The 22,695-nt window shown below is 46.9% G+C and overlaps 4 protein-coding genes across 8 annotated transcripts in view; 1 reads left to right on the top strand and 3 right to left on the bottom strand.

Annotated features, from left to right (window-relative positions):
* The window catches only part of Cda5 (Chitin deacetylase-like 5), a 57,713-nt gene extending 48,061 nt beyond the window's left edge, over nucleotides 1-9,652 (bottom strand). Inside the window, exon 1 of one of the 2 annotated variants that reach the window (XM_076372806.1) lies at nucleotides 9,048-9,652. In XM_076372806.1, coding sequence (XP_076228921.1) covers nucleotides 9,048-9,096 — 49 coding nt within the window. In that variant the 5' untranslated portion in view covers nucleotides 9,097-9,652. The remainder of the gene's footprint in view (nucleotides 1-9,047) is intronic. The other variant, XM_076372805.1, reaches the window with a different exon arrangement.
* Nucleotides 9,653-10,229: 577 nt separating this feature from the next.
* ttv (exostosin glycosyltransferase 1 ttv) lies at nucleotides 10,230-16,765 on the bottom strand. 4 transcript variants are annotated; one of them, XM_031989623.2, is made up of 9 exons: nucleotides 16,386-16,765; nucleotides 16,233-16,282; nucleotides 14,084-15,145; nucleotides 13,809-14,010; nucleotides 13,607-13,726; nucleotides 13,293-13,523; nucleotides 12,944-13,210; nucleotides 12,602-12,852; nucleotides 10,230-12,511 (listed from the first exon to the last, which is right to left on the bottom strand). In XM_031989623.2, exons 3-9 carry the CDS (start codon nucleotides 14,965-14,967, stop codon nucleotides 12,331-12,333), a joined length of 2,136 nt encoding a protein of 711 aa, XP_031845483.1. In that variant the 5' UTR covers nucleotides 14,968-15,145; nucleotides 16,233-16,282; nucleotides 16,386-16,765; the 3' UTR covers nucleotides 10,230-12,330. The 4 variants fall into 4 exon arrangements, with proteins under 4 accessions (XP_031845483.1, XP_031845480.1, XP_031845484.1 ...); XM_031989620.2 differs by having other exon boundaries at nucleotides 16,233-16,765; XM_031989624.2 differs by lacking the exon at nucleotides 16,233-16,282.
* A 468-nt stretch (nucleotides 16,766-17,233) lies between these two features.
* Nucleotides 17,234-18,579, bottom strand: LOC116432551 (uncharacterized). Its single transcript, XM_031989628.2, has 3 exons — nucleotides 17,901-18,579; nucleotides 17,718-17,825; nucleotides 17,234-17,636 (listed from the first exon to the last, which is right to left on the bottom strand). The coding sequence occupies exons 1-3, from the start codon at nucleotides 18,251-18,253 to the stop codon at nucleotides 17,399-17,401; spliced, it is 699 nt and encodes a 232-aa protein (XP_031845488.1). The 5' UTR covers nucleotides 18,254-18,579; the 3' UTR covers nucleotides 17,234-17,398.
* Nucleotides 18,580-18,675: 96 nt separating this feature from the next.
* LOC116432550 (protein FAM76A) lies at nucleotides 18,676-22,550 on the top strand. Its single transcript, XM_031989626.2, has 7 exons — nucleotides 18,676-19,087; nucleotides 19,776-19,840; nucleotides 19,925-20,138; nucleotides 20,224-20,360; nucleotides 20,529-20,772; nucleotides 20,861-21,098; nucleotides 21,778-22,550. The coding sequence occupies exons 1-6, from the start codon at nucleotides 18,992-18,994 to the stop codon at nucleotides 21,092-21,094; spliced, it is 990 nt and encodes a 329-aa protein (XP_031845486.1). The 5' UTR covers nucleotides 18,676-18,991; the 3' UTR covers nucleotides 21,095-21,098; nucleotides 21,778-22,550.
* Nucleotides 22,551-22,695: the final 145 nt, after the last annotated feature.

Below are 22,695 nucleotides of genomic sequence, written 5' to 3'. Positions count from 1 at the left end.
GATCCCACAACAATCGTCCCGGAATACGGCCGGAACAGGATTGCGTTCTGTCGGATCGTTCTGGCGTGCAAGCGCGATCCTCCGACGATCGATCGAACTCGGAGGGGAATCGGCTGTGCGGGAACGCGGTAACTTTACGAACGTCTTTGGAAGAATTTCCTCACGGGCGCAATTAAATCGGATAATGGACGCTTCACTGTAACTTTCCGCGACCTTTCTTCTGTCTGCGACTGCCTCGACCGATCGTCCCCGATCGATCTGCTCGCGGAGGCGAACGGACCGGATTACCGCGTCCGTTTCCTACCCGACGGGACGCCGTTAACGGATTCACTCGATTGTCTCGATAACGTTGGCCCCGGCGCGCGTTTATTGCCGGTTGCGTAATAGGGCAACCAATGACAGTCTGTGATTACCGGTTGCTTTACGTGTAACGCGAATCCGCTCGGCCGGCGTGCCGGTAATTACGGTGCCCCGGCTCGAGGAAGAGTTCGAACCGCAAGATCGCGACTGCATTTCCTACGCGTCGTTCGACGGCCCCCAGCCCGGGCGGCCGAACGATCGAGCGAGCCGCGAAGCGATTATCCGGTTGCGTAATTTTATTAATACGCCGCGCAGCGAGCGGCAACGGCCTATTACCGCCGAATTAAAATCCCGGCGCGGCGAACGGTTTGCGGCTCGATTGCGATGCACCCGGTGCCCCGAAAACCAACGTTCCCGGCAAATTAGCCGGTTCGAATCACGAGGATTGCGCGTTTTCATCCCGCGGAATGCGCAACGTCTGCCGCGGACGCTTTCGAATCGAGAAAAACCGATGGCGCGCGCTGGTAAACGGATCCCGGAGGAAGTCGCGACGACGAGCGCGGCAATCGGCGCAGGATTGGCCGATTCGCGCGGCGAGATTAGACGGGGAACACGAAAATAATGAATGAACCCGAGCCGCGGGCGAACGAGGTTTCTCATAACGGACGCGCCGCTGCGTAATCGAGCATCATCGCGGCGTTCTCGACGATAGCGAGAACGGGGCGAGCACGTGCGCGTGCGAAAGTGCCGCGAGTCGGATTTCGCTGGCTCTCGCGCGGCTCTCGAGTTCTCCGTGTCGAACGCGCCGAGTGAAATGCCGTGTTTCTCGGCCGTTTTCGACGCGCTTCACGTTTATCCGCTGCCACTGCTGGACAAATGGAGGCGATTCGTTCGAGAACCTTCGTTCGACGCTCGTTAAAATTGCAATATTATTCAAATCATAAAGAATTTACTCCTCTAATGGTGACAAGAAATTATACGTAATACAGCCCAACGATAGTTCCAATCCTGCTAATCGCAACGAATATCTCCAGAGTGGAAATAAACAGCTCCAATTCGAAGATACTCGGCTCGCTAAGTCGCTCGAACGGCAGCGCCGACATCCACGTCCCACATTATCGTAACGAATTACGCGGCCAGCCGTGTGACCCATTGTTCTCGTTCCGCTGACGCGTTTATCCTGTTCCTCGGGGTCGACGAGTCGACGGGGAACGCCTCCGCTCGCACGCAAAGCGATCGAGTATTTCCAGCGATCCGGCGAGGATTTCGTCGGGCGCGATCAAAGGCGGAAGGTTAACCGCGCGACGATTAGAGGCGACGCAACGGGCCGCGCGCGAGCCGCGAGCGGCGAGGTATTCATTTTCATGAGCAACAGGTTGGCCGGGATAATTGCGCCAAAGCCGGTAATTGCATAAGGAACGTCGGCCGGCGGGGACGCGGAATGCTTGATTAAGCGGTCGAGTCCCCGTTTTTCGATTTCGTCGCCGGCGCGAAACGCAAAAACACGGACGGCCGGTCGGATGCCGCGCGAGTCGACGAAAGAGAAGGTGAAACCTCGTTCTCCGGCGCGGAATGTTTCGAGGGCACGGGCGCGGGTGCTCGGGAGGGTCTGCCGTTTGTCTTCGACGCGTTTCTAACGCCTAATCAACGAAGAAAGAACGGCGGGACCTAGTTTCGACCGGTGTTTCGGTCTAGATCGCCTGGAGTCTTGGTTATCGATGTTAAAAAAGAAACGGAGGAAGCTACTATCATTTTTGTAGTGATTACACGTTGATCGTATTGAACGCTCGGTAATTCTAGTGTCGGACTCCGACTGTCGGTCTTCATTTAAATCGGTTGATCGAGGCTCTACCGTAGGCGGGTCAACGCAAATTAGCCGGTGAGTAATTAGGCGAGAGAGCGCGATTCGTTATGCGGGCGGCGTTCAATTGCGACGATCGGTGTCGCGATCGAGCCGACGCCCCGCGTTTCGCAACGGACGAGGTTTGTCCCACGGAACAGTCTGAACACCGGTAAAACGATGCAACGTTGCGACAGACTAAAATCATTTCGACTCGACGTACACTGTCATCCGACGAAGAACCATCAAAATCAACGTCAGGACAATCTTTCCCTCGCGATTCCCTTTCACCGCGGAATCTCCGACAACTCGCGCGTGCCTCGTGCCTCGGATCAGCGCTAACAATCCCATCGGGGCGCGCTGATACGCGGCGTTCACGGGCGGAAAAGGTTGAACAACGCCCGAGCTGAAAAACAATGGCAAATAACGGCGTATGAAATCGCGCGACAACATCTACCCGCGACTAATGGAGCGGCCCAGCGTTGCGCCACTTTGATTTCGAGATAACGCTGGAACGACTGCGCGCTCGCGCGCGCCGCTGGATCTCGCTCGCTCGTAGGCAGGGACAATTGTCCGGTACGATAAATCATATCGAGCGTTCTTCGGCGCGTGGGCGTTACTTCCGCCGGGGAAAAAATCCGCCTGACCTACGACACGAACCACCGGCGGGGACCCTCGCCGCGCCGGTGAACGGCTTGAGATTTAACGAGCCCCGACGCGCCGGGCTCTAACTCATCGCCTCTGTACTTATTTTATTTATGAGGAATGCGCGTGCAACGGCTCTAGAAGTTCACAGCCGGCCGTGGGGTTGTTCCTCGAGATTCCCGAGGCGGGACGCGGCGTCGGGGAGCGTTTTAATAACGAACGAGCGTCGAGGGGAACACGTGGCTCGAGACAGCGGACAACGATGCCTTGTTTGGTCGCGAGATGGAAAAGGAAATGGCAGGCTGACGCGATCGCGAGGAGTCCTCGCGAGATCGACGCTTGATAACGACGAGGTGCCTGCGATCTCGCTCGTGTGAATGTTTTCATCCGTTACGTAGAAAGCGGCTGTAAATAATGCAAGTCGCGCGTGCACTTTTGGCCATTCCGAGCTGACCGGTCCCGCCTCGAACGAGGGGAAACTCTTTGACCCGCCGCGTTCGTCGCGACGCGTCAGCCCTTAAACCGACGGGGTGGCGTTCAGTGCAATCCGATCCCGCCCCTCGGGCTGCAATATCCTCGCATTCTCTCCGGTGATAAAACGGCCGAGCGGCTAAAACTTTGTAACAAGTCCGGCTAAATTATTGTTCGGCTGAAAGGCGTCGCGTCGTTCCGCCGGCAAAGGGTCGGCCGGGATTTTTCGCGGCGGTACACGGCCAGCCTGGAACGGCCGAGCGGGAAATGTTGCCCGAGGATATTGAATATCGCGCGCCTGCAATTCCGCCGGGCGCAGCGCGGCGCGGCTCGCGGAACGGGCATCCAGAGGAGCACCGGCGCGGCGGCGGTCTCGCCGCTTTGTGTCGCGGAGGAACGCTCTCGCCGGCCATTATCCTTCCCTCGGGATTCCATCAGCACCCACACTCGCCGGCGCTCGTTCGCAATTACCGGGAGAATTTACCGCGGCGTACATAGGTTATGCCATGAGAGCCACGCCGCGTTATCCATCGATGTCCGCGGCGTGCTGTGCCCGTAGGCCTCTCGCCAATTACCCGGAGAATTTACCGTGGCCAATGCACCGATATCAGTTCCTCGACTCCGGCGTCCATTATCCTTGGACCGCCGACTGGTTCCACGGTCGTCCGCGGTAACAACGCCGCCGACAACGACAACGGCAACGAGAAAAACGACGGCCGAAACTATCCGGCACGCCGGGAAAATAAATTTGTCCTAGCATCTCGCGAAAATCGTGACCGTTGCCTCGCTAATTCTCCGATCGAATCGGTCTCTGCTCTACCTTTTCGATCCGCCGCGGACGAGCTCGCATTGTTCAGCTTGGCGAGTCGAGGTGGATAAGTAAGTACCAACGCGAACGAAGCGGAATACGAAGCGAGACGTAACGATGGAGAACGAACACCGGCATCGATGACTTATTTATGTCTCGCTTCGCGTTCCGTTTCGTTAGGCGATTCGGCTAACGAAATCGAATGCTTGCTGCGATTGTTTTGCACGCAGTCGGCACAGACGAGTGTCGTTGATCGCTGCGCGCGCTTTGATTCAGACGTCCGCGGCGGAAAACCGGAGATTATAGAACGGAACAAAACGCGTTGTTTGTTTATGCGAGCGGAGCATAGAATTTGCGGGAGCACGTTTCGCTGCGAGACCACCGGGCGGGATTAACGCGCTCCGTTGCCTATTACGAGCGGCAACGGTAACGCGCGTCTGGAGTTCGCCTCGTAAAACGCGAAGGAGAACGAGAGCGCGCGCGGTCTTTCTCGGGAGAGAGTCGTAATAATACGCGCGGGAACCGAGCATCATTTTTAAGAGGCTCGCGAGGGCTCGCACGCGCCGGACCATATTTGGCCTCGCAAATAACACCGATCGATTCGCTTCAAATCGGCCGGGAATAGCTTCCTCCGCGTTTGTGTACACAAGACGCTGCCTTCGCGCGATTTCTGCGGGTTGCCGGGCAACCATCTTGTCTCTTGTACTATGACAACCGAATTATAGCGACGACTTTTATCTTCGACCCTTCGAATCAACCAGGAACCAGGTACCAAAGCAGAAGCGAATCTTCCGACACCCCAAATATTCTTGAACTCTGCGATTTTAAAGAAGAAAACTACCCAAACTGCGCAGGATTCGCTGCACCACACAATTCGTCGTCCTTAATCACTAGTGTCAACAACCTACTAATGCGTTTTGACTTGTACAAATGTTTGTTTCCACTTATTCACGCATTAGTTCATCGCCAACTGAACGAAGAACTACATCAAATGTTAAACCGTATGACTATGAGTAACTTCAATTTAATTTCACGTTAACCCACTTAATCCCAAAGATTTAACGAATCGTACTAAGGTAGTCTCGGATTCTTCGAATTCTTCGGACAATCGCGTGGCGTTCGACGCGATTCGGTGTCCTGGGAGAAGCGTGATAGCCAAGGGACGCGTCCGATCACGGCGAGTATCGTGTTGCACGCGGGTGAAATATCTGTCGGCTGGATTACAGGAACGCGTGTAATCGGGCCGTTTAAAGCCGCGGAGAACTAAAGACGCGGACGCCGACGCGATCCGGTTGAAACGAGGATCCTGGAACGGTCCAAGCTCGCTCGTTCCGCTCGCGAAATCGCCTAGACCCGACGTGAATGCTCGTCGACCGTTCGTCTCTAACAACGATCCCGACTCCGTGTCTGATCTCGGGCCTGGAACGCCGGGGAAACAGCTTTTATTCACGATAATTGGAACGATTAACGAGCCAGTTTCTCTTTTACTCGGAACCACGTCACCCGAAAGTGAGACCAATCTTTACGAAATGCTCTCTCGCTCGCTCGCTCGCTCGCTTACCGAGTGGCTTGCTCTTCCGTGACAGAATGGAATCTCGCGAAGTGTCGTTTCAATTAACGACGCCGTTACGGCGATTTGTTTTTTCACTCGTTCAACGGATTATCCATCGTATCGTCCGCGCAACGACGCGACGCACGGTGCGGCCGTTTTCTGGTTAAAACTGGATAACTTGCAACGTTTGAGTGACAGAAACAAATGCTTCGGATTTTTTTCCAATGACAATGGATACTTTGCGTTTCGATTCGAACGTTATACAAATAGAGACACGGAATTTACCTCTTGTCCGAGGAGAGGGCTAGAACGCGATTCTTATCGGAAACGTTCGATCGGTGCATTAAAATGGAACCACTCGGAAGCGATCGTTGATCCGAACGAGGAATGGAACGCGTAAGTATCGTAACCCGTTTCACCGATGAAACATGATAAAAATGATCGACTCGCATCGTAACCGTTCATCAGAAATTCGTTCCCGTTGATTAACGAGAAACGCACAGAAACGAAATTGAATTATACGACGGTTGGGAGACCGCCTGGTTTGTTTAGAAATTATCGAGAGTCCCGATTCGTTGCGCGGAACACACGTACGCCTTTTCCCGCGGATTTGCTTGTCCGGTACTTCTCGAGACCGTTTCGAATGCCCCGGGCCTCGATTACCACGTTTATACGCCGTTTAATCGAATCTGGTTATTAGAAAACGGTTACGTAGCGTTCCTGCGATGCCTATCCTAGACGTTCTCCTCGGTCTCCAGGCGATACGCGCGGCGCGGCGGCGCAGAATGCGCGGGTGCGCGCGGAATCCGGCCTTCGACGGTGGTTTCCAGATTGTTCTCTTCCCTCCCGGCAGAAGTGCGCGTCGTCGCGCGGTGTTACGCGTGACGAAGACGTTATCCATGAGAACAGCTGACCGGTGGCCACGTGCCCGCGCAACGGGTATTCAAATTGATTCGGTCCCTTCCGTCGAGTCGCGCTCGCGGCCCGCATAAATCCTGGACGAATTAGAATACCGTGTATCCTTCGGTCGCGGGGGATCGAACTGGAATCGAAACTATGCCGGCGATCAACAGGTTGACCGCCAAACAGTCACCAAACGCCGTCGAAGCGATTTTCCTGGCGAAACGGAAACTACAGAGAAACTCTTCCTTATCCCTCCTGAGATCCAGTAAAAATCGGTTTGCTCCACGTTCCCCAAGGAAATTCAATGTCGAAACTATGCGAAAGGTCGCCTGAAGTTAAACGACACGAAAATCGAAGTGTTAAAACGTGGTAGGTAACAGCTATGAGAATCGAATAGCAGTTCGCGATTCGGCAAAAGTTTGAAAATCGAGCCGATCGAAAGAGGATCCGTCACGGTGGACTCGTCAAGGTGTTAACGAGGGGTTCGCGTGTCAACGGGGAATCGAGATCCGATCGACGAGAGGCGAGTGGAACCGAGGAAACGCGCGAGAGGAAATTTACAGGACGCCGGGATCGTAATCGGCTGTCTCCAGACCTGTCCGGGATCGGCGGATCGGAGGGTCCTAGACGCATGGAAGTAGATGGCCGGCTTCGCGCGTAGGCGCCGCGTTCCGCGGTATCGTCGTCCGCCGCTATCGGAGTTAATTTACGGCCGGGACGCAGTTTACGCCCCGTAATTTATCCGCCCCCGATCCGAGCCGCGGATCGCGTCAAGGACTCCCCGGCTGGAAATATCGTCGAGATTACGTTCGGGTGGCGCGCAGGGCGCGGCTCGAGGAAATCTCTTTAAACCGGTCGGGCCTTTTTTCCGAATCGGAAGCGAATCGCCGCGACGAAGTACCGGTCCCCTCGGTTCCCCATGATCGAGCGGCATAATCATTGAAAACGCCGCGATCAACGGGACAAGCCCTTTTAACAGTATTCACGATCGTCCTTCGCGTACGACGGTTCCCCGCGCGACCCCACGCTGGCATTCCGCGGTCGTTTAGCTCGCGTCGGGATTCTATCGGAGCGAGGCACTCTCCCAAGCATCTCGTAACAATGTTGGATATATCGTCTAAGTCGCCTTGTCTACAAGTTTCCACTCCGTTCGCCGGCGTTCGCTCGATCGCGCAGGAGACCCGAAGGCCTTCGGCGCGCGTGCGGCTGCCATTAGCACGAGCATGAATTTTTGAGCATGGAAAAGGTAATTTGTCGGGCACTTTGCGAGCAGTTCCCGTTGGTAATTCGGCTCGGGGATACGTCGGGGAGAAACTGTCGCAACACGGTGAACGGTTTCCGCGAGCGAAACGAGCAGGCTTTTGCGAAAGAACGGTAAACCAGGCGACGCTCGGCGAATCCGCGGGAATTAACAGCCGAGAAATTAGGTTGGTCCCGGCCGTTGGTCTTGGTCGAGACGAAACTACCGAACACCGAGAGGAACCGAAAAATCCGCGACCCGGATAGCCGTCGACCGTTGTAACCGCGGAAATTCCCTTAAACGGCTGCGCCGGGGTATTCAAAGCGATATCAAGTATTCCCGACGCCTCTCGATAAGAGCCGCTAACGAGTAGCGGACTTTTTCCCAAAGCGGTCCAAGCGAATTAAGCCGATCCGGCCGTTCGAGGAAGCGTTTTAGAGCCGTGTCACCGTATTTGGGGCCAGCCGAGAAGAGAACCGCCGCCGGGAGGAGAAAAAAGGGGGCCCCGCGCACCCTTGGGGCACACCCTCGGGGACCCACAGGCGATTTGCTTGGTTTCCGCGTGTGCCAGTTATCCAACGACCCGACGCGTTACGTAAACTGACATTTCAGCGCGGCTAATGTGAACTAGCGGACCAGCGAATTAACCGGCGAGCAGTAGTCACCGACTCAATCGGAGTTCAGTGACAAAATCACCGTCCGAACGACTTCCCTTATGCAATTCCGACAGTGTAACGAGCTCCGTTCGATGCACGGACACCGGCTAATTGCTTATGATAATTCGAGCGGTGTTTGTTTACAAAACCGACGGTTTCTATAAAGTGCGAACGACCGATTTCTTTCAACGCTTTTTAGACTCTGCCCGCGACTCGCGAGTCGCTAATGGCGGCCCGTAGATTTTTGTGGAATTTTCCCCGAGCCAAGGTTCACCCTAGCGAAATATCACTTGCCCGTTACATAACGGCCAACCGTTCGAGACATTTGAATACGAATCTGTCTCGCGCCGCCGTTCACCGCGATCGGTTTTCCTCTTCGACCTTCGGACGCGATTCGAAGAGAACCGCGCGGGACGGACTTCCACCGCGGAGGATCGTATAACTTCGCGGCGACCGAAAACAGCCGGAGATCGTAAAGCCAACCGGGAAGCGAGAAAAAAGTTTGACAGAAATGTCAAGCCGGAGCGCTCGGTGACGCGGAGGAGCCGGGATTGTTTAGCGGCAAGTTTGGAACTCGTTCTCGGAAGGTAAAGCGTAGAAAAAGCTGTGAGAAAAAGTGGTTCATCACTCACCGACTCTGGACATGACCGCCAGCAGGAGCAACACGCTGTTCACGATCATTTTCGCGTCTCCTTTTCGTTGATCCTTGCACAGCTTCGACGGTGGTATATCGCGTACCGATGCGAAGACGAAAATGTTTTCCGATCGAAGGTACCGGCTCTAGTCGAAGGAGGAGGAGAAGGTGATGGCCGAAGGGTGTGCGGCTCACATATGCGTAAAAAACCAACGACGATGGATGAACGGCGAACCGGTGGAACCGATGGATCGCACGATGACCGGTGACTCCGTCGTTCGCCGCGCGGTTCCCCTTGGTTTTATTCGTGGATTAGGTTTTCTACCGAGCCCGATCCCGGATTGCCGAGCGGACACTGGCTCTCGCTGTCTTCTGGCTGGACGTTCTCGCTCGAGGATTCGGTAAAAATCCACCGCGGGGAGAATAATAGAAGATAAACAGGGAAGGAAGGGAGCAGCAGCGGCAGCAGCAGCAGCTTCGGATGTTAGCGCCGTTCAAAGCCGCGAGAGCTCCATCGACGTCGCAAAACATATGCTACGGTCACGAAGAGAGAAAGGTGACTGGGTATACGCAAGGCGTGCTCAATACCTCCTGTCTTCTTGGCATAGTCACCTTTCTAGCAAACCAGCAACAAAGAAGAAGGGAGTGTTGGTCGGTATACCGCGTGGCCACCACCATTCTCGCGTCCACCGATCACCGAACGATGGTGGTGGCCGCGTTGCTGGCGGTGGTGGTGGTCCCGCTGCCTTATGGTGGTGGTGGTTACGACGACGACGACGACGATGCTGGTGGTGGTGGTGGTGGTGGTAGCGCACGGTACACCGATCCGGTCGCCTTCCACCGACGAAATCCGCCTTCCTTCGATCAAATTTTTCCCGTTTCTCGTATCGGTAACCCTGAAACCGTTCTCGGCTTACGTGACCAGCCGACAGCTCCGTGACTGTAGAAAAGTTGCTCGTTCCTCTGCAAAGGAAATACGTCGGGAAGGGTTAGTTCTCGTCGTCTATGAAACGCAGACCGTAAAATCGGCTGAATTATTCGCAACTTCCCTTGTTACCTCCGGGAGGCACTCTTCGCCTGGCGTATTGCGTTTCGTAAAGTAGATATCCTTACGGCTGGCCGTTGCTCTCTCACGGTGAGATCGGGAAATATGGTTGAATGTCTTCGTTACACGAACGGATTATGTCCCAGGTTTGTATAAAAACTTTATTTTTTTGTTCCTTTCGGCCATATAAAATCATCAATATTTGTTCAAATACACGTTATTCTGACGCAACATGATTATACATCGACGATCAGCTTCGAACGAATGAAAAACCATAGATCCGCTAAGTAACATCCAACTGTCTATACGCTTAATGTTAAAATACCCCTCTGTTAGAATTAAAAACGTAACGTTTGGTACCTTCCTTTCTCTTCTTGCTTTCTGCTTTTTTGTCAGTGTGTTAATATCTTTGTTCGGAGGAGAAGCGCTCGAGTTTTGCACAGTCCCGTACCTAATTAAATTCGTGGTGGCGAAGAATATGCAGGAAAAAAGAGGCGGACGCGATCCGTGCATCTCGTTGAACGTAGAAAACGTATCGTTGACACCATGTGTCGTGAAGTGGAAAAATAATTATATACATGTGCCAGTTTCGACGGGGAGCGAGGGTAGAGAGAGAGAGAGAGAAGAATAAGAGAAAGGGAAAAAAGAGAGAAAGAGGGAGAGAGAGAGAGAGCGCGATTCTTCGTTCCTGCTGATTCTTCGGATATCCAAAATCAGGAGTACGTTAAAAAATAGAACATTTCACGTAACATATATAATAACGCGCGCGGACATACGTTGCCGCGGCGGACGAAAAATGCCATTAACACGGAATTACGAAAATCCTTTTGAATCCTGTCTCCGATGATTACGAATATATCACATGATAATTACGAACGTATCACATATACACATATATATATGTACATCATCCTCTTTGCTTGCGTCGCGGAAACACAAATATACGGCGTCGAGGTTTACCTACGCGAATCATTTGCTTTCCCTTCGGGCGTACCAATGTAAATGAACGTGAACGACTAGACGTACTTGCGATATTGTCGCAAGTAATTTCTTACTTCCTCTTAAAGGTCTACCGAGAGCTCGTTGAAATGCGAACGGAACCGACGAAATGTACAAGACCGATCGCGCGCTGTACAACGCGTTCGCGAACGAACGGCGGGGAAAAAAAAGGAATAAAACGCGAACGTTCCCGCAATAGAGTGATACGTAAAACCTTGGAAATACCTTCTACGTACATGATTACAACTTACGAATAATCTGTGCCCCGAATACATAGCGAGACTACGCACAAACGTACACGTCGAAGAAACAAATGGGACGTTACCGATAAATGGATCCGCGTTCAGGCGGAAACGGAGGCGTACACGTTGATCGTTTTACTTTTCCTCGGAACCTTGCGGCGAATAATATTAGCAGCCACGTCTTACGCTAAGAAATATTTAAACTGTACAGTCAGCGTAATCAAGACACCGTAAAAGTTACCGTGAGAAGTCACAAAGAAACTGATTTCCGAAAGCTCTCAGATAGCCCAGAATCGCGCGAGTCGCGAGTCGCGCTTCGATTTTCTTTCCCTCGCGCAAACAGATCCCTGTCCCTGAGACTCGTATAAAATATCAGTTTCGCACGACAGAGATAAAGCAAGCGCCCGGTGAATTTGGTTTTTCGAGCGATCGATCGACCACGATCGGAATACCTCGCGCAGCGTCGAAGGCCGGTTTTGAAAGTCGAAAGATGCTCGCCTGAACAATTTTTTTTTCTCCACTTTTGTTATTCGTTCGTTTCTTTTTTCTTTTCTCTTCCTTTTTTATATTTCGCTCGTTTTATTATCTATGGAACGATTCGTATGTACATCAATTGAACACGGCGATCGCGCGACAAGGTGCCGCGGCCCGATTGGAATTGGAACAATATCATAAGGTACCCTATCAATATTTTGTACAAAATTCATTTGCGAATACGTAAAAGCACTGGTTATCGCCATTCCTCGCGAATGAAAGACCTTCTTGATTCGCTGTCCGACAACCACCGTAAACATGGCGGTTTTTCTAAACTTACAACGCTGCAAATGTTCCCTATACATTTGGAAGTAGCCGCCCGCGTGAGCGCGCAACCACGCTGCGCTAAACAGCAATTTGCGCCACTATCGCTTCGAAATGTTCGAGACTATACGTGTATATATAGGATGCTCGTTTCGAGTGTGGATAACTGCGTAACTGATAAAATATCTTGTATAATTCTAATTACTAACTAATTCAATTTGCCTATACTTCTTGCGCAAGTTGCTTACAGAGTCTTTAAACAGAACAGGGTCGAGCCTCATGTTGGAACGTAACAACGGCATGTAGCCGAAAACGGCTACGAACGTGTTCATACACGTTTGCCGTTGTATAAAGTGATCTGGATCGTTCCAGGGAGATCTAAAAATTACAATGTTACACACCTGTTGCGATTCCCAGCCGAAATACACTGAACAGAGATCTGAATATCAAGGATAAGAAACGACATACCTAATTCCAGCCACTGTAGTATCTTTATACAATTTCCTTTGCGTCACTTTAATCGGTGGTCGTCGTGTGACGTGGCTTACTAAAAAATTCATAAGTATGTCCTCGCAGTTCTGCGACTGCTCAACGGTCTTATGAAGCGTCGAGCTCAGTAATTCGGTATATAACGTATTATAATAACGATGGTAAAAAGCGGCACCAGTTAGAATTATACTATAATCGTTTGTCCATTTACTTGTATAACCCCATGACCGCTGTAACGTGGAAACGCAAAGAATATGATACGAATGTTTCCCTGTTTCCTAACGAACCGATAATAATAACAATAATGTGTTTTATGGTTACCTTCGAGTCATCCCAGTAATGTGATCTTGCTGGATAGCCAACAATTCGATCAGGAAACGATCTCCAAACCGTAAATGCAAAATCAATTTCGTCGGTATTGAGTGTGGCATCTTCATCTAGCGATAATATGGCACTAGTTTTGATTAACGGATGAGGATAGAAACGTTGGGATATACCATCGACCGTGACGATGTGTATTGACGCTTTGATCCCTTGCCAACGTGGCCTCCTCGGTAGTGGAACATCCGAATTCCACATTAGTATAATCTGAGACGTAACAACGCGCAACGGTTATTTATTTACAATTATTAACAAGCCAAAAGGAATGATGCCAGCGTTTATTACTCACCCTATCTAGGTATTTACTTTTCGCAACGCTTTTAAGCAGACGATAAAGTACGGCAGTAGACCCTAACTGCGAATAAATGATGGCAGTAAAAGTGTTACCCGGATTGCTCTTTGAAAACGGAAGTTCTTGCTGACTATCGGCAAATTGCGGTAATATCGCTAATGCGCCGGGACTAGTATTCCAAACGAGTTTTTCTCTGGTGCCCTCCCATGGCAAACGTTCACGTATGTTCTGAAATATTAATGCACAGTCTATAAGTCAACGGCGCAAATAAATATCAAGCACCCGAGTAGGTATATATTATAATTAATTACCTCGAACACGGTAAATACAATTTTTTCTATTGACGAGAAGTATCGTTCCCAAAGGAATTGCGTCTGCTGCCGTAATTTAAGTATCTGTACATTAGACACAGACCGCACTATATCTGGAATCTGGAAGTATATAATTTAGATGTTTTCGAAACTTTCGAACTTCTATCTGTCTTCTTATGGTAAGTAAGTGAATCTTGCATACTTGAAGTAACAGTCTTTCGTCAGAAAATATAGCGGCTTGCGTCCAATCAATACGTTCGTGAAAAGGAAGCGCCCAGCCATTACTTAGAATAACCGGAATGCATCCAGCTCTTAAAGCTTCTAAAAAACGAAAACTACCAAGTCTTCTGCCTCTTGGTACCAGACAAAAGGTAGCATTCATCAACAAAATTTCATAATCGTACCTAAAATTGCAAACAATGCATTCAGGATTGTTTCAAGGATACAATAATTTTAATTCAATATAGTCACACTAACGTATCGTATTCCTGATTATCCTGTTGACAGTGTTCATCTTGGAACTCCCTCCATGCTTTGCCATGACGACAAGTTGTGACAAATACCAAGTCTTTACCATTGTGTAAATGATAGAGAGCATTTCTAGTCTCAGATCCTATGCCATGGACATATCTTTTACCCTTGAAAGCTGCCACATACTTCTTATTGTTTGGAAAGTTGTTTTCTGAAGCTTGACCTGGTTCTCCACCACGTTCTGGATGTTGTTTTCCAAATAAAGGTATAGACACATCAAAGTTTGGTCTGTGCCTAAATATTGACATACTAGCTTTTGCAAGCATAGCAAAGCCTAAATCAAAGGTCAGAGAGTCTTCTGCATAATCAGGCCATGTGCCAGAGTATAAATTAAATATCAAATGATTTCTTCCATTATTCCAATACGGTAAGCGCATTAATTTAGCTGGAAGGTTGTGTACAAATTCTGTTGACAATGGATCTCTATCCAATGTATCCAGAGCTAACACAAATATACATGCCCTATTTGGATCCGGTGTATAATATCTTGATTCCGTAATAACATTTAATATTTTTTGGTATAGCGGACTTATCACATCCTCAACTGGATAGACATACACGGTAAAACCATTCTTGCATCTGGTGAAATCAAAACATGTCTCCATACGGCATTGTCTCATACGTTGAGATACAAGAGAATTTCCATTTGATGTTCTTAAATCCTTGTCATAGAACTCTTCATTTATACTTAAGTACGAAGGCAATCGCTCGTAAGGCAACTGAGATCTGCCTCCTGCCTTCTCACTTTTTAACCGGTAACCACCAAAGTAACAGTAACCAAGAAACGCACAAGTTACGAATAATAATAAATAGCGCTTCTTGGCTTGCATTTTTTAATGCAATCAGGTTACGCACAAATACAGATGAATGCTAAACATTATTCCTTATGTATAGATTATATGCATTTAATCATAAATGCATCGTAAAGAATTTCTTGCTTGTTCACTTTTAGAGACACGGTAATCAAAACTTATTACAAAATGGAATTGATTGTATTCCATAAAATTGCTGAAACAGAATAAAAATAAAAGCATACATTAACACGCGCGCACATCGTTTTAAGAGCACCTTAATACTTTTATATTCAGCAAATTAATAAAATCATATTTATAGACCACTATCGCGCGTACATTTACGGCGCATCACTTAATAACACTATCATATTTTTAAATAACTGAAATGCCAATGCGACACGGAAACAATAATGATAAGAGACCAGATAAACGGACACGAGTATTTTAGTTACCTTACTAACGTTGACTGATTCAATATTGCCTATCAACAGGAACGTTTCAAGAGGATCGACCATTATAAAATACATGGCAAAAGACGTGACACATCCACGGAAAACTTTACCCCTATATTTCTATTCATATAATTACATTACGATTTACAAAATGTCGAAATCTAAATGACAGATTGTAAACGGTCGATGGACGCCTGTCGATGGAGTTAACCTATACGCGAATTATCTCGCAGGTTGCACAGGGTAACCGACAACGTCGAACATGTCGAAGTCGAAGTTCGATGAGACGGCGGCGAACGATGATTCATACTTATTTAGGACAATATATTTTCCTGGTTAGAGAACACCGCGCAGTGAATAATCTTTAACCCTTTAGGTTAGTTCTGACGTACATCCAATTCGCAGAACTCGCCGGCGTTATTACGCCCATACGCATTTTCGGTCGGCGTGACCACACGCGCGTGACATCGATCGGTAAACGCCTCCAAGTGCAAAATCATTGCACGCAGCGCATTAAATAATTGGTTTAAAAAGCAACGCGAGTTATGCAATGACGTTGGAACGATTAGACTGGCAAATCGCTTATTGGTTACTTCATGCCAAGCTCTCGAGAGACGTCCCGTTCCTTTGTGTGCGCGTTGCGTGTTCGTGCATAGAGCATCGTGAGCTACCACACTTCTACAAATCTAAACAAAACTGCCGATCAAGGTTACCCTGCTACCTAGCGGTGGGCCGATAAAGCTTTCGAGCCGTTTCTCCCGCTTCGATTAAATTTATTAAAAGCACACATTTTTTTTATTGCAAATCAATACTCTAAAAGGAAGCCGCGTAGCTTAGCGGAAAACTTACGCGATATCGGCTGTAGCAGGCGGGTTATCGTCTGCGTCTCATGAAATTTCCTTTAAGATTAAGATATAAAATCTAACGATTTACTTTTATAGTTGAACGCATCTGGTGGATGCGTGTATTTCTTTTTTTCTTTTCTTGTAATAATACACTCACTTTGCAACGTATCGCTATCCGAGCGATTCACTGGAAAAGCAACGTCGAACGGTATCTTGTTTTTTTCACGTACACGGCTCTTCCGACAAGCGACTTGTTTGACAAATGAATAATGCGTTACGGATGAATCGTTTCATCCGATTAAGTATATTCAGTCGCGTGCTCGGAATAAAACCGACGATTTTGCAGATTCGCAGAATTCGCGACTCGTAGAAACAGACATTCGACGACACGTTGCTTCGTCAATGAAACTTAATCTTCCACTAATCTTCGACACACCTTCTTTCGCGAGAACGTTCCTCGCGCTACTTTACACGACCGAGCGAATTGTTGAACTGTTTCCAGTTCAAGCATCATCTCGGTATTATAAAGGCGCGAAGATTTCACCTTGATCTTTGATCTGATGACAGTTTTTACAAACACATCTTTAACGCACGCTTTCTGCGAGGAAAACTTTTTTAATGTGGATTTACTTGTTAAACGTTACACAACCGTTCAGAACGATGAATGCGAGCGTCTAACTTGTTAATTACATAGAACTAGTTACCTTGTCATTTGCATTCAAATACAGTTTCCGATATTTTTTATCCGCTTTTTATATCGGTCATGGATTATTTGTAGCAATAACGTCGTTTTCCTATGATTAATAACTCTAATGAGGATTGTAATAGTGTTGCAATAGTGTGTTTGTAATAGGACTTCAACTTTGAGTTTTATTGCAAGTACAGTTGATGTATTGAATGAAGTAACAGAGTCGGCTTATTTATAAAATACAATGGATTTCTTTGTAGATGTCAAGTAAGGTTCTAGAATGAAAACAGTCTAGCCACTGTGTCAATACAATCTACCATTGATGAATGAGAATATTACTTATGGAGTAAGAGTGAATTGCTATATACAGATTTTTGTAATAATTTTATTTAGACTACCTTAGAATATTGTAAGTAATAAATATAATGTCTATAATAAAAATTAATGTATGTATAAAAATAATTTTAATGGAACAACAACATTTAGATATCACTCTTAAGAACAATATGATCTAGAACTTCATTACTATTTCTTATGCTAGGTGTGAAGGGTATTTCTGTTTCTCCATCATAAATTTTTAGAGGAGCATTGGATTTTCTTACTCTAATCCTAGTGTCAGCGTTTAATCTTAATTTGCGTCCATTCACAACTGGACAATCTCTTAGATTATTTAAATATTCTGCAGCTACCTGACAACTTTCCATTTTAATCATTGCAGCCCTAAATATCCAATTAAAATGATTAGTAAATTTTTGACGATAACAAATGTACAAAACAATATAAAAATAAAATGAGGAATACCTGGATTTCGGTGAATAAGGCTTCAACATTTTAATGGACCTACATCCAGGAATAGCAGCTCTCAACTCCTGAAGTGCGGTTCCACATTTGATGTTCGACACAAACAACCTGTATAAAAAATATTACATTTTTTTAAGGTATTTAAAAAACTAACAATTGTGACCAGGAAACAAAGATACTCACGTCTTTGTCACTTTTATATCTTCTTTTATTCTAGGTATAATAATCTTTTTTCTATTCACCTTTGGTAAGTCATCTTTGGATTTTATAATTGCAGGTTCTACCACTAAACGTTTACCATTCACTTGGGTGTTCTTCATAGCTTCTAAATTTCGTAATTTTTCTTCGACAGTATTAAAAATTACGTAGCAATGTCTGCTGGCTTGACGAAGGGGTTTTACTTTAAAGTCACCGGTAAAGAACTTCGCCACATCCTCTTGTTTTCGTATCACGTGTGGCAGACGAATATATAAAGCCCTTTCCTTTTCTTTTTGTCTACGTGCGAATTTCCGTGCGAATTTCCGTACGAAATGCATTTTTTATTCTTAAATTAATTTCACCTTTGCAACAATTACTACACACTAGAATATTTACGTTCCACTTATTAAACGAGATCAAGTGTGTTTACATTGCAATGGGACCACGTTGATAGAGGTTAGGTTATGTTTATAGTTGTACAGTATAAGAAGCTACGTGAATACAAGCGCGTGTACTTTTTCACGTGCGTGGACGACTTTACCGAGATTCTTCGAATAAAGATCACTGATTGGCCGGTAGCGACGTGTAAAGGTCAAAAAGGACAAATTCTACGAATACTTGCAATATCGTTGCCACGATAGCGGCTTGACCAATTGTCGTTCGATTCTTTTGGTTAGAAAAATGACGATTGGTTTGCGGAACGTCCATCGGGCCGTTCGACGCGAACGGAAGCGACATCTGGTTGTTGTCGCGAACCTGGTAAAAACGTTTCTCCCGTAAGAAGTCACAGATGGCCGTCTGAAATCAACAACCGGTACAAGGAACGAGCAAAGTGACGCGGTTATGTACGCAAAACAATCGCGTCGTACGCGCAAAACGTCTTGAAACATGTAAGGAGCCGTCACCGTTAGTGCCGTCGTCGCCTTCAAATTTTCCGTTCCTTTTTGTTCTGCCGTCAGCGGTGAAAAGCGAAAACGTTCATTCGGTTCTCCCGTCGCCTTCACGAATCGGTATTTATCATCGGTGACGTACGGTTTTTCGGAGTACCGAGGCCAAACACAAATCGACGCACGACGATGAGCGCGAACAATGTGCAAGCGCTGTTCGCGTGCTCCAGATGCTTTTCAAGGCATCCGTTCGAGGAACTCTCCCCGGGGCAGCAATTGTGCAAGGTATCGTTTCTCGTGTTTTCGTGTGTTTTTCTCCCCCCGGAAATTCTGTTCCGCGGTACGGACGATTCCTCAGGAGCGTCGTTTCTCGTCTTCGCGAGACACCACGCTAATTATAGAACTTTCAATTGAAACGTGCGTTTCGCGTGCAAACGATGCTCTTCCGCGACGTTTGGAACTCCAACCAGGAAATTAGTCGTGTTTGTAATTTATTAATCACTAGACTGCGGACGTTTATGCAAATATAATACTTTGTGGGCTAATTTACAGGAACTGGATTCAAACAGAATTTGTTTACTCTGTTAAGGGTTCTACCAGAGTCCACACGAAACAAAAACCTCATTGAACCGTATAAAACTTTCTATCATGCTGAGTTTTATAGAATTGCGTATGCTATAAATGCATAAAATCTGCAGTCTATTTATCGTGTATGAACACATTCCTTCACAATCAAATTTTCAGATCTGATTCTGCATGATGCTTGTTTTGAAGAGCTAGATAAGTATCGCATCCTACGACCACTTTTCTTTGGAAGTTTTACATTTATTCTAAAACACAATTTTCTCAATTTTCTTCTTACGCCACACTGTGTGTTTCATACAATAGCACGGACACTGTGTGAACACTGAAATTTTTATACTTGTACGTTTCCTTCTTTAGAAACTTTCTCTATATTATGTTGCTTATTTAGGAGTGCAGAGGTGCATTTCCAGTGGTGAAATGTACGTATTGTAGGTCAGAATTCCAGCAAACAATGTAAGCATTCACAAATGTTGCTTTGTAACCATTGTAATTAGCTCCGGATATTTACATTAAACATTTCTGCTTTTCGTCTTACAGAAAGGGTAATACAAGCACTATATGTAAAAAATGTGAGCAAAATGTGAAATCTTATGGTAAGCCATCGGCCTGTGAATATTGCAATACGATAGCTGCATTTATCGGTAGCAAGTGTCAACGATGTACTAACTCCGAAAAACGTTATGGACCACCGGTTACTTGCGAGCAATGCAAACAGAAGTGTGCCTTTGACAGACAAGACGAAGATAAGAAGGTGATGCTAACAAGAGTTTGGAGTCCTTCTCCATAAATATTTTTCTTTTCGTATCGGTGTTAACTGAACCACATTATTGCTCAAGGTTGATGGAAAATTGTTATGCTGGCTGTGTACATTATCATACAAACGAGCATTGGCGAAAACAAAACAATCGGATGCAGAAAGGAGGGCACATTTGAAATTGGCACAACAGCGGGCAGCAAAGCACAAAGAACAAAAGTAATTATTCAAATACATAATGTCACAAGGTAACTTTATGCTTAGTAGCTTTAATTGTGTTCGTCACAATTTCAGTATCACTTCGATGTTAAGCAAGCCGGTAACGTTTTCACGTGTTAGAGCAGCTCGCGCGATACTTGTACTCTTATCTCACTGATTTTGCTTCAGAATGAAAGGTCACAATAAGAGACCGCACAGAGTAGACGTAACTAAGCTACCGCCTCAGTCAGAGGGTGGCGACACGAATGGCCCTGCGCCGGTGAAAGCTGCGAGGATGGTCGGTGTCCATGATCCCCACGATCCGAACAGTTCGGATCACGTGGTCGCGGTGACGCAACTCAAAGAAAAAATAGCCCATCTTCAGAAGCAAATCTCCATTAAAGATGGACAATTGCTCGCCAAGGATAGACAGGTAAATGTTCCTGAACACCTGAATGAATGGTCGATCCGTAAAGCGAACCAACTTGAATGACCTTCGGGACGATCGTTTTTGTTCATAGATCACTGAATTGAAAGCGAAAAACTTCACCTCGGAGACGGAACTGCGCAACAAGATGAAGGCTACGGAGAAAGAGTACGAAGCCAAAATATCGACGATGCAACTCAAGATCTCTAGTTTATTGAAAGAGGTTGCTTCCTTATCGAAGAGTTCCAAGCGAGGCGACAGAGTGGCTGCAACGAAAACGGAAGCTGGGACCAACAGCGGAAGCGGAACAGACAGTCCTGTACCTTGATAAGGTAGGACATTTCACATCCTCATTTATTCTTCGTCAATTAATGTTCGGACCATAATATTCTACGTTTATCATTTTTAATTCGTCGACGCAACATATCCTTGCAAACAATAAAATGTTTTACAATTGACCATGTTTAGCGTTTGGTATGGTATTTTATTTTGTGATTCAGCGTTCTTGGCTTCTCGATATTTCGTTTTCCGTTCGGAGCCAAACGTTACGAGAAGGATTCCATTTATGATTCATTGTGCTTTTAGTTTTGTGATCTAGCGTTTCGAAGTACGCGTGTATGAGAATATATATTATTTTCGCTACCTCGATCATATATTTTCTTACGAGTTCTCTCGGACTTTTTCTAAAACTATTTTAAGGCCGTGCTCGGTCGCGCGATACTAATTACGCGCCCGAGATCTACCGAGTATAACACGAAGAGTGATCAAAGAATGTTAGACGATTTCGCTTCGTACCGTTCGCTCCGGCGTTCATTGCCTTTCTCATCCGCGTTATCGGTGCTTCGTGATTTTCGTGTACGAGACCACACGCCGTCTCGTCGGTGATTTCCGTTCGACGTGCATATCCCAAGCAAAATGTCGTTCCCATAAGAAACACGAGAATGCAAAGAAAGTAGCGACATGTCACATTTGTCCGGGAGATGAAAGACTTTTTCTTCAAATTGTTTTCAGGGACTTGGTTAGCTGTGACAACATACTCGAATGTCCATACCCGCATAAATCATGTGGTACATTACGTATAGCTAATTGTTTCCATTAACAAGGCAAAATCTGTATTATTTTTCTAATTAATATAGGAATATGTATATTGTCCTCGACGCGTGTAGACATGTGATCTTACGCATTTTTCTTACGTCCGGGGGATGACGATGCGAATGGCTGAGAAAAGAAAGAAACTGAAACACACATGTACACAAGCACACGGACACGCTCACATTCCACACTAACACACTTATACAAAATACACACATAAATACACACACCACACACAAAGTAATTGTTACTCTCGTAAGTTAGGTAATTTTCCAAGCCCTCCCTGCCGTTACGTTTCGTTTCGATATCCGCGGCCGCGAGTGTTCGGCAGAGTTCGTTCGTCGGCGACGAGTAAGAAGCCACGCGCGATCGTTTGAATTGTACAATAAAGAATCGGTGATAACGCGAAATTATGTCCGACGGGACACGGGTGTTTTAACAAACGAGAAACTGAAAGTAACGAACGCAGAAACACGAGAAATGTGTCGATAACCGCGAAGAAACGAAAACAGACTTGTATATGTGCCGCAGACACGTACACACGTACATACACACACTATGGATAATTGAGCAATAGTGCTGCTGTAACATGTCTCTTTTTTTTCCTATTTATAAACGATGAAGATGTAAACGACGATGAAAACCAGGATATGGTGATTGTAGATCAATTTACAATAAAAGGTTGAAAACGACATACCTCGCCTTCTAAGTTTGAAACATATCCTTGGACTCTTTTACTTTTCCTGCCAGCGGGATTCCGGTTCCCGGCGATCCCGGTTATCGTTTCTCTTTCACGGTAACCCGGATCGACGGGACACGTTGACGCGTTTCACAGAC

This window comes from Nomia melanderi, chromosome 12 (genome assembly GCF_051020985.1).
Source record: "Nomia melanderi isolate GNS246 chromosome 12, iyNomMela1, whole genome shotgun sequence".
Classification (NCBI taxonomy): domain Eukaryota; kingdom Metazoa; phylum Arthropoda; class Insecta; order Hymenoptera; family Halictidae; genus Nomia; species Nomia melanderi.
Note: the sequence above shows the minus strand (reverse complement) of the source record. Positions and strands in the feature narration are given on the sequence as shown.

Excerpts from the sequence above, each read along its gene's own strand:
- ttv (XM_031989620.2), bottom strand. The coding sequence starts at position 14,967 with ATGCAAGCCAAGAAGCGCTATTTATTATTATTCGTAACTTGTGCGTTT. Across the intron at positions 13,211-13,292 it reads AAAGTAAATACCTAGATAGG|ATTATACTAATGTGGAATTC; the intron begins GTGAGTAATAAA and ends GTTACGTCTCAG. Across the intron at positions 12,512-12,601 it reads ACTACAGTGGCTGGAATTAG|ATCTCCCTGGAACGATCCAG; the intron begins GTATGTCGTTTC and ends TGTAATTTTTAG.
- LOC116432550 (XM_031989626.2), top strand. The coding sequence starts at position 18,992 with ATGAGCGCGAACAATGTGCAAGCGCTGTTCGCGTGCTCCAGATGCTTT. Across the intron at positions 19,841-19,924 it reads TCAGAATTCCAGCAAACAAT|AAAGGGTAATACAAGCACTA; the intron begins GTAAGCATTCAC and ends TTCGTCTTACAG. Across the intron at positions 20,773-20,860 it reads TGCTCGCCAAGGATAGACAG|ATCACTGAATTGAAAGCGAA; the intron begins GTAAATGTTCCT and ends TTTTGTTCATAG.
- LOC116432551 (XM_031989628.2), bottom strand. The coding sequence starts at position 18,253 with ATGCATTTCGTACGGAAATTCGCACGGAAATTCGCACGTAGACAAAAA. Across the intron at positions 17,826-17,900 it reads GATATAAAAGTGACAAAGAC|GTTGTTTGTGTCGAACATCA; the intron begins GTGAGTATCTTT and ends TTTTTTATACAG. Across the intron at positions 17,637-17,717 it reads CCTTATTCACCGAAATCCAG|GGCTGCAATGATTAAAATGG; the intron begins GTATTCCTCATT and ends TTGGATATTTAG.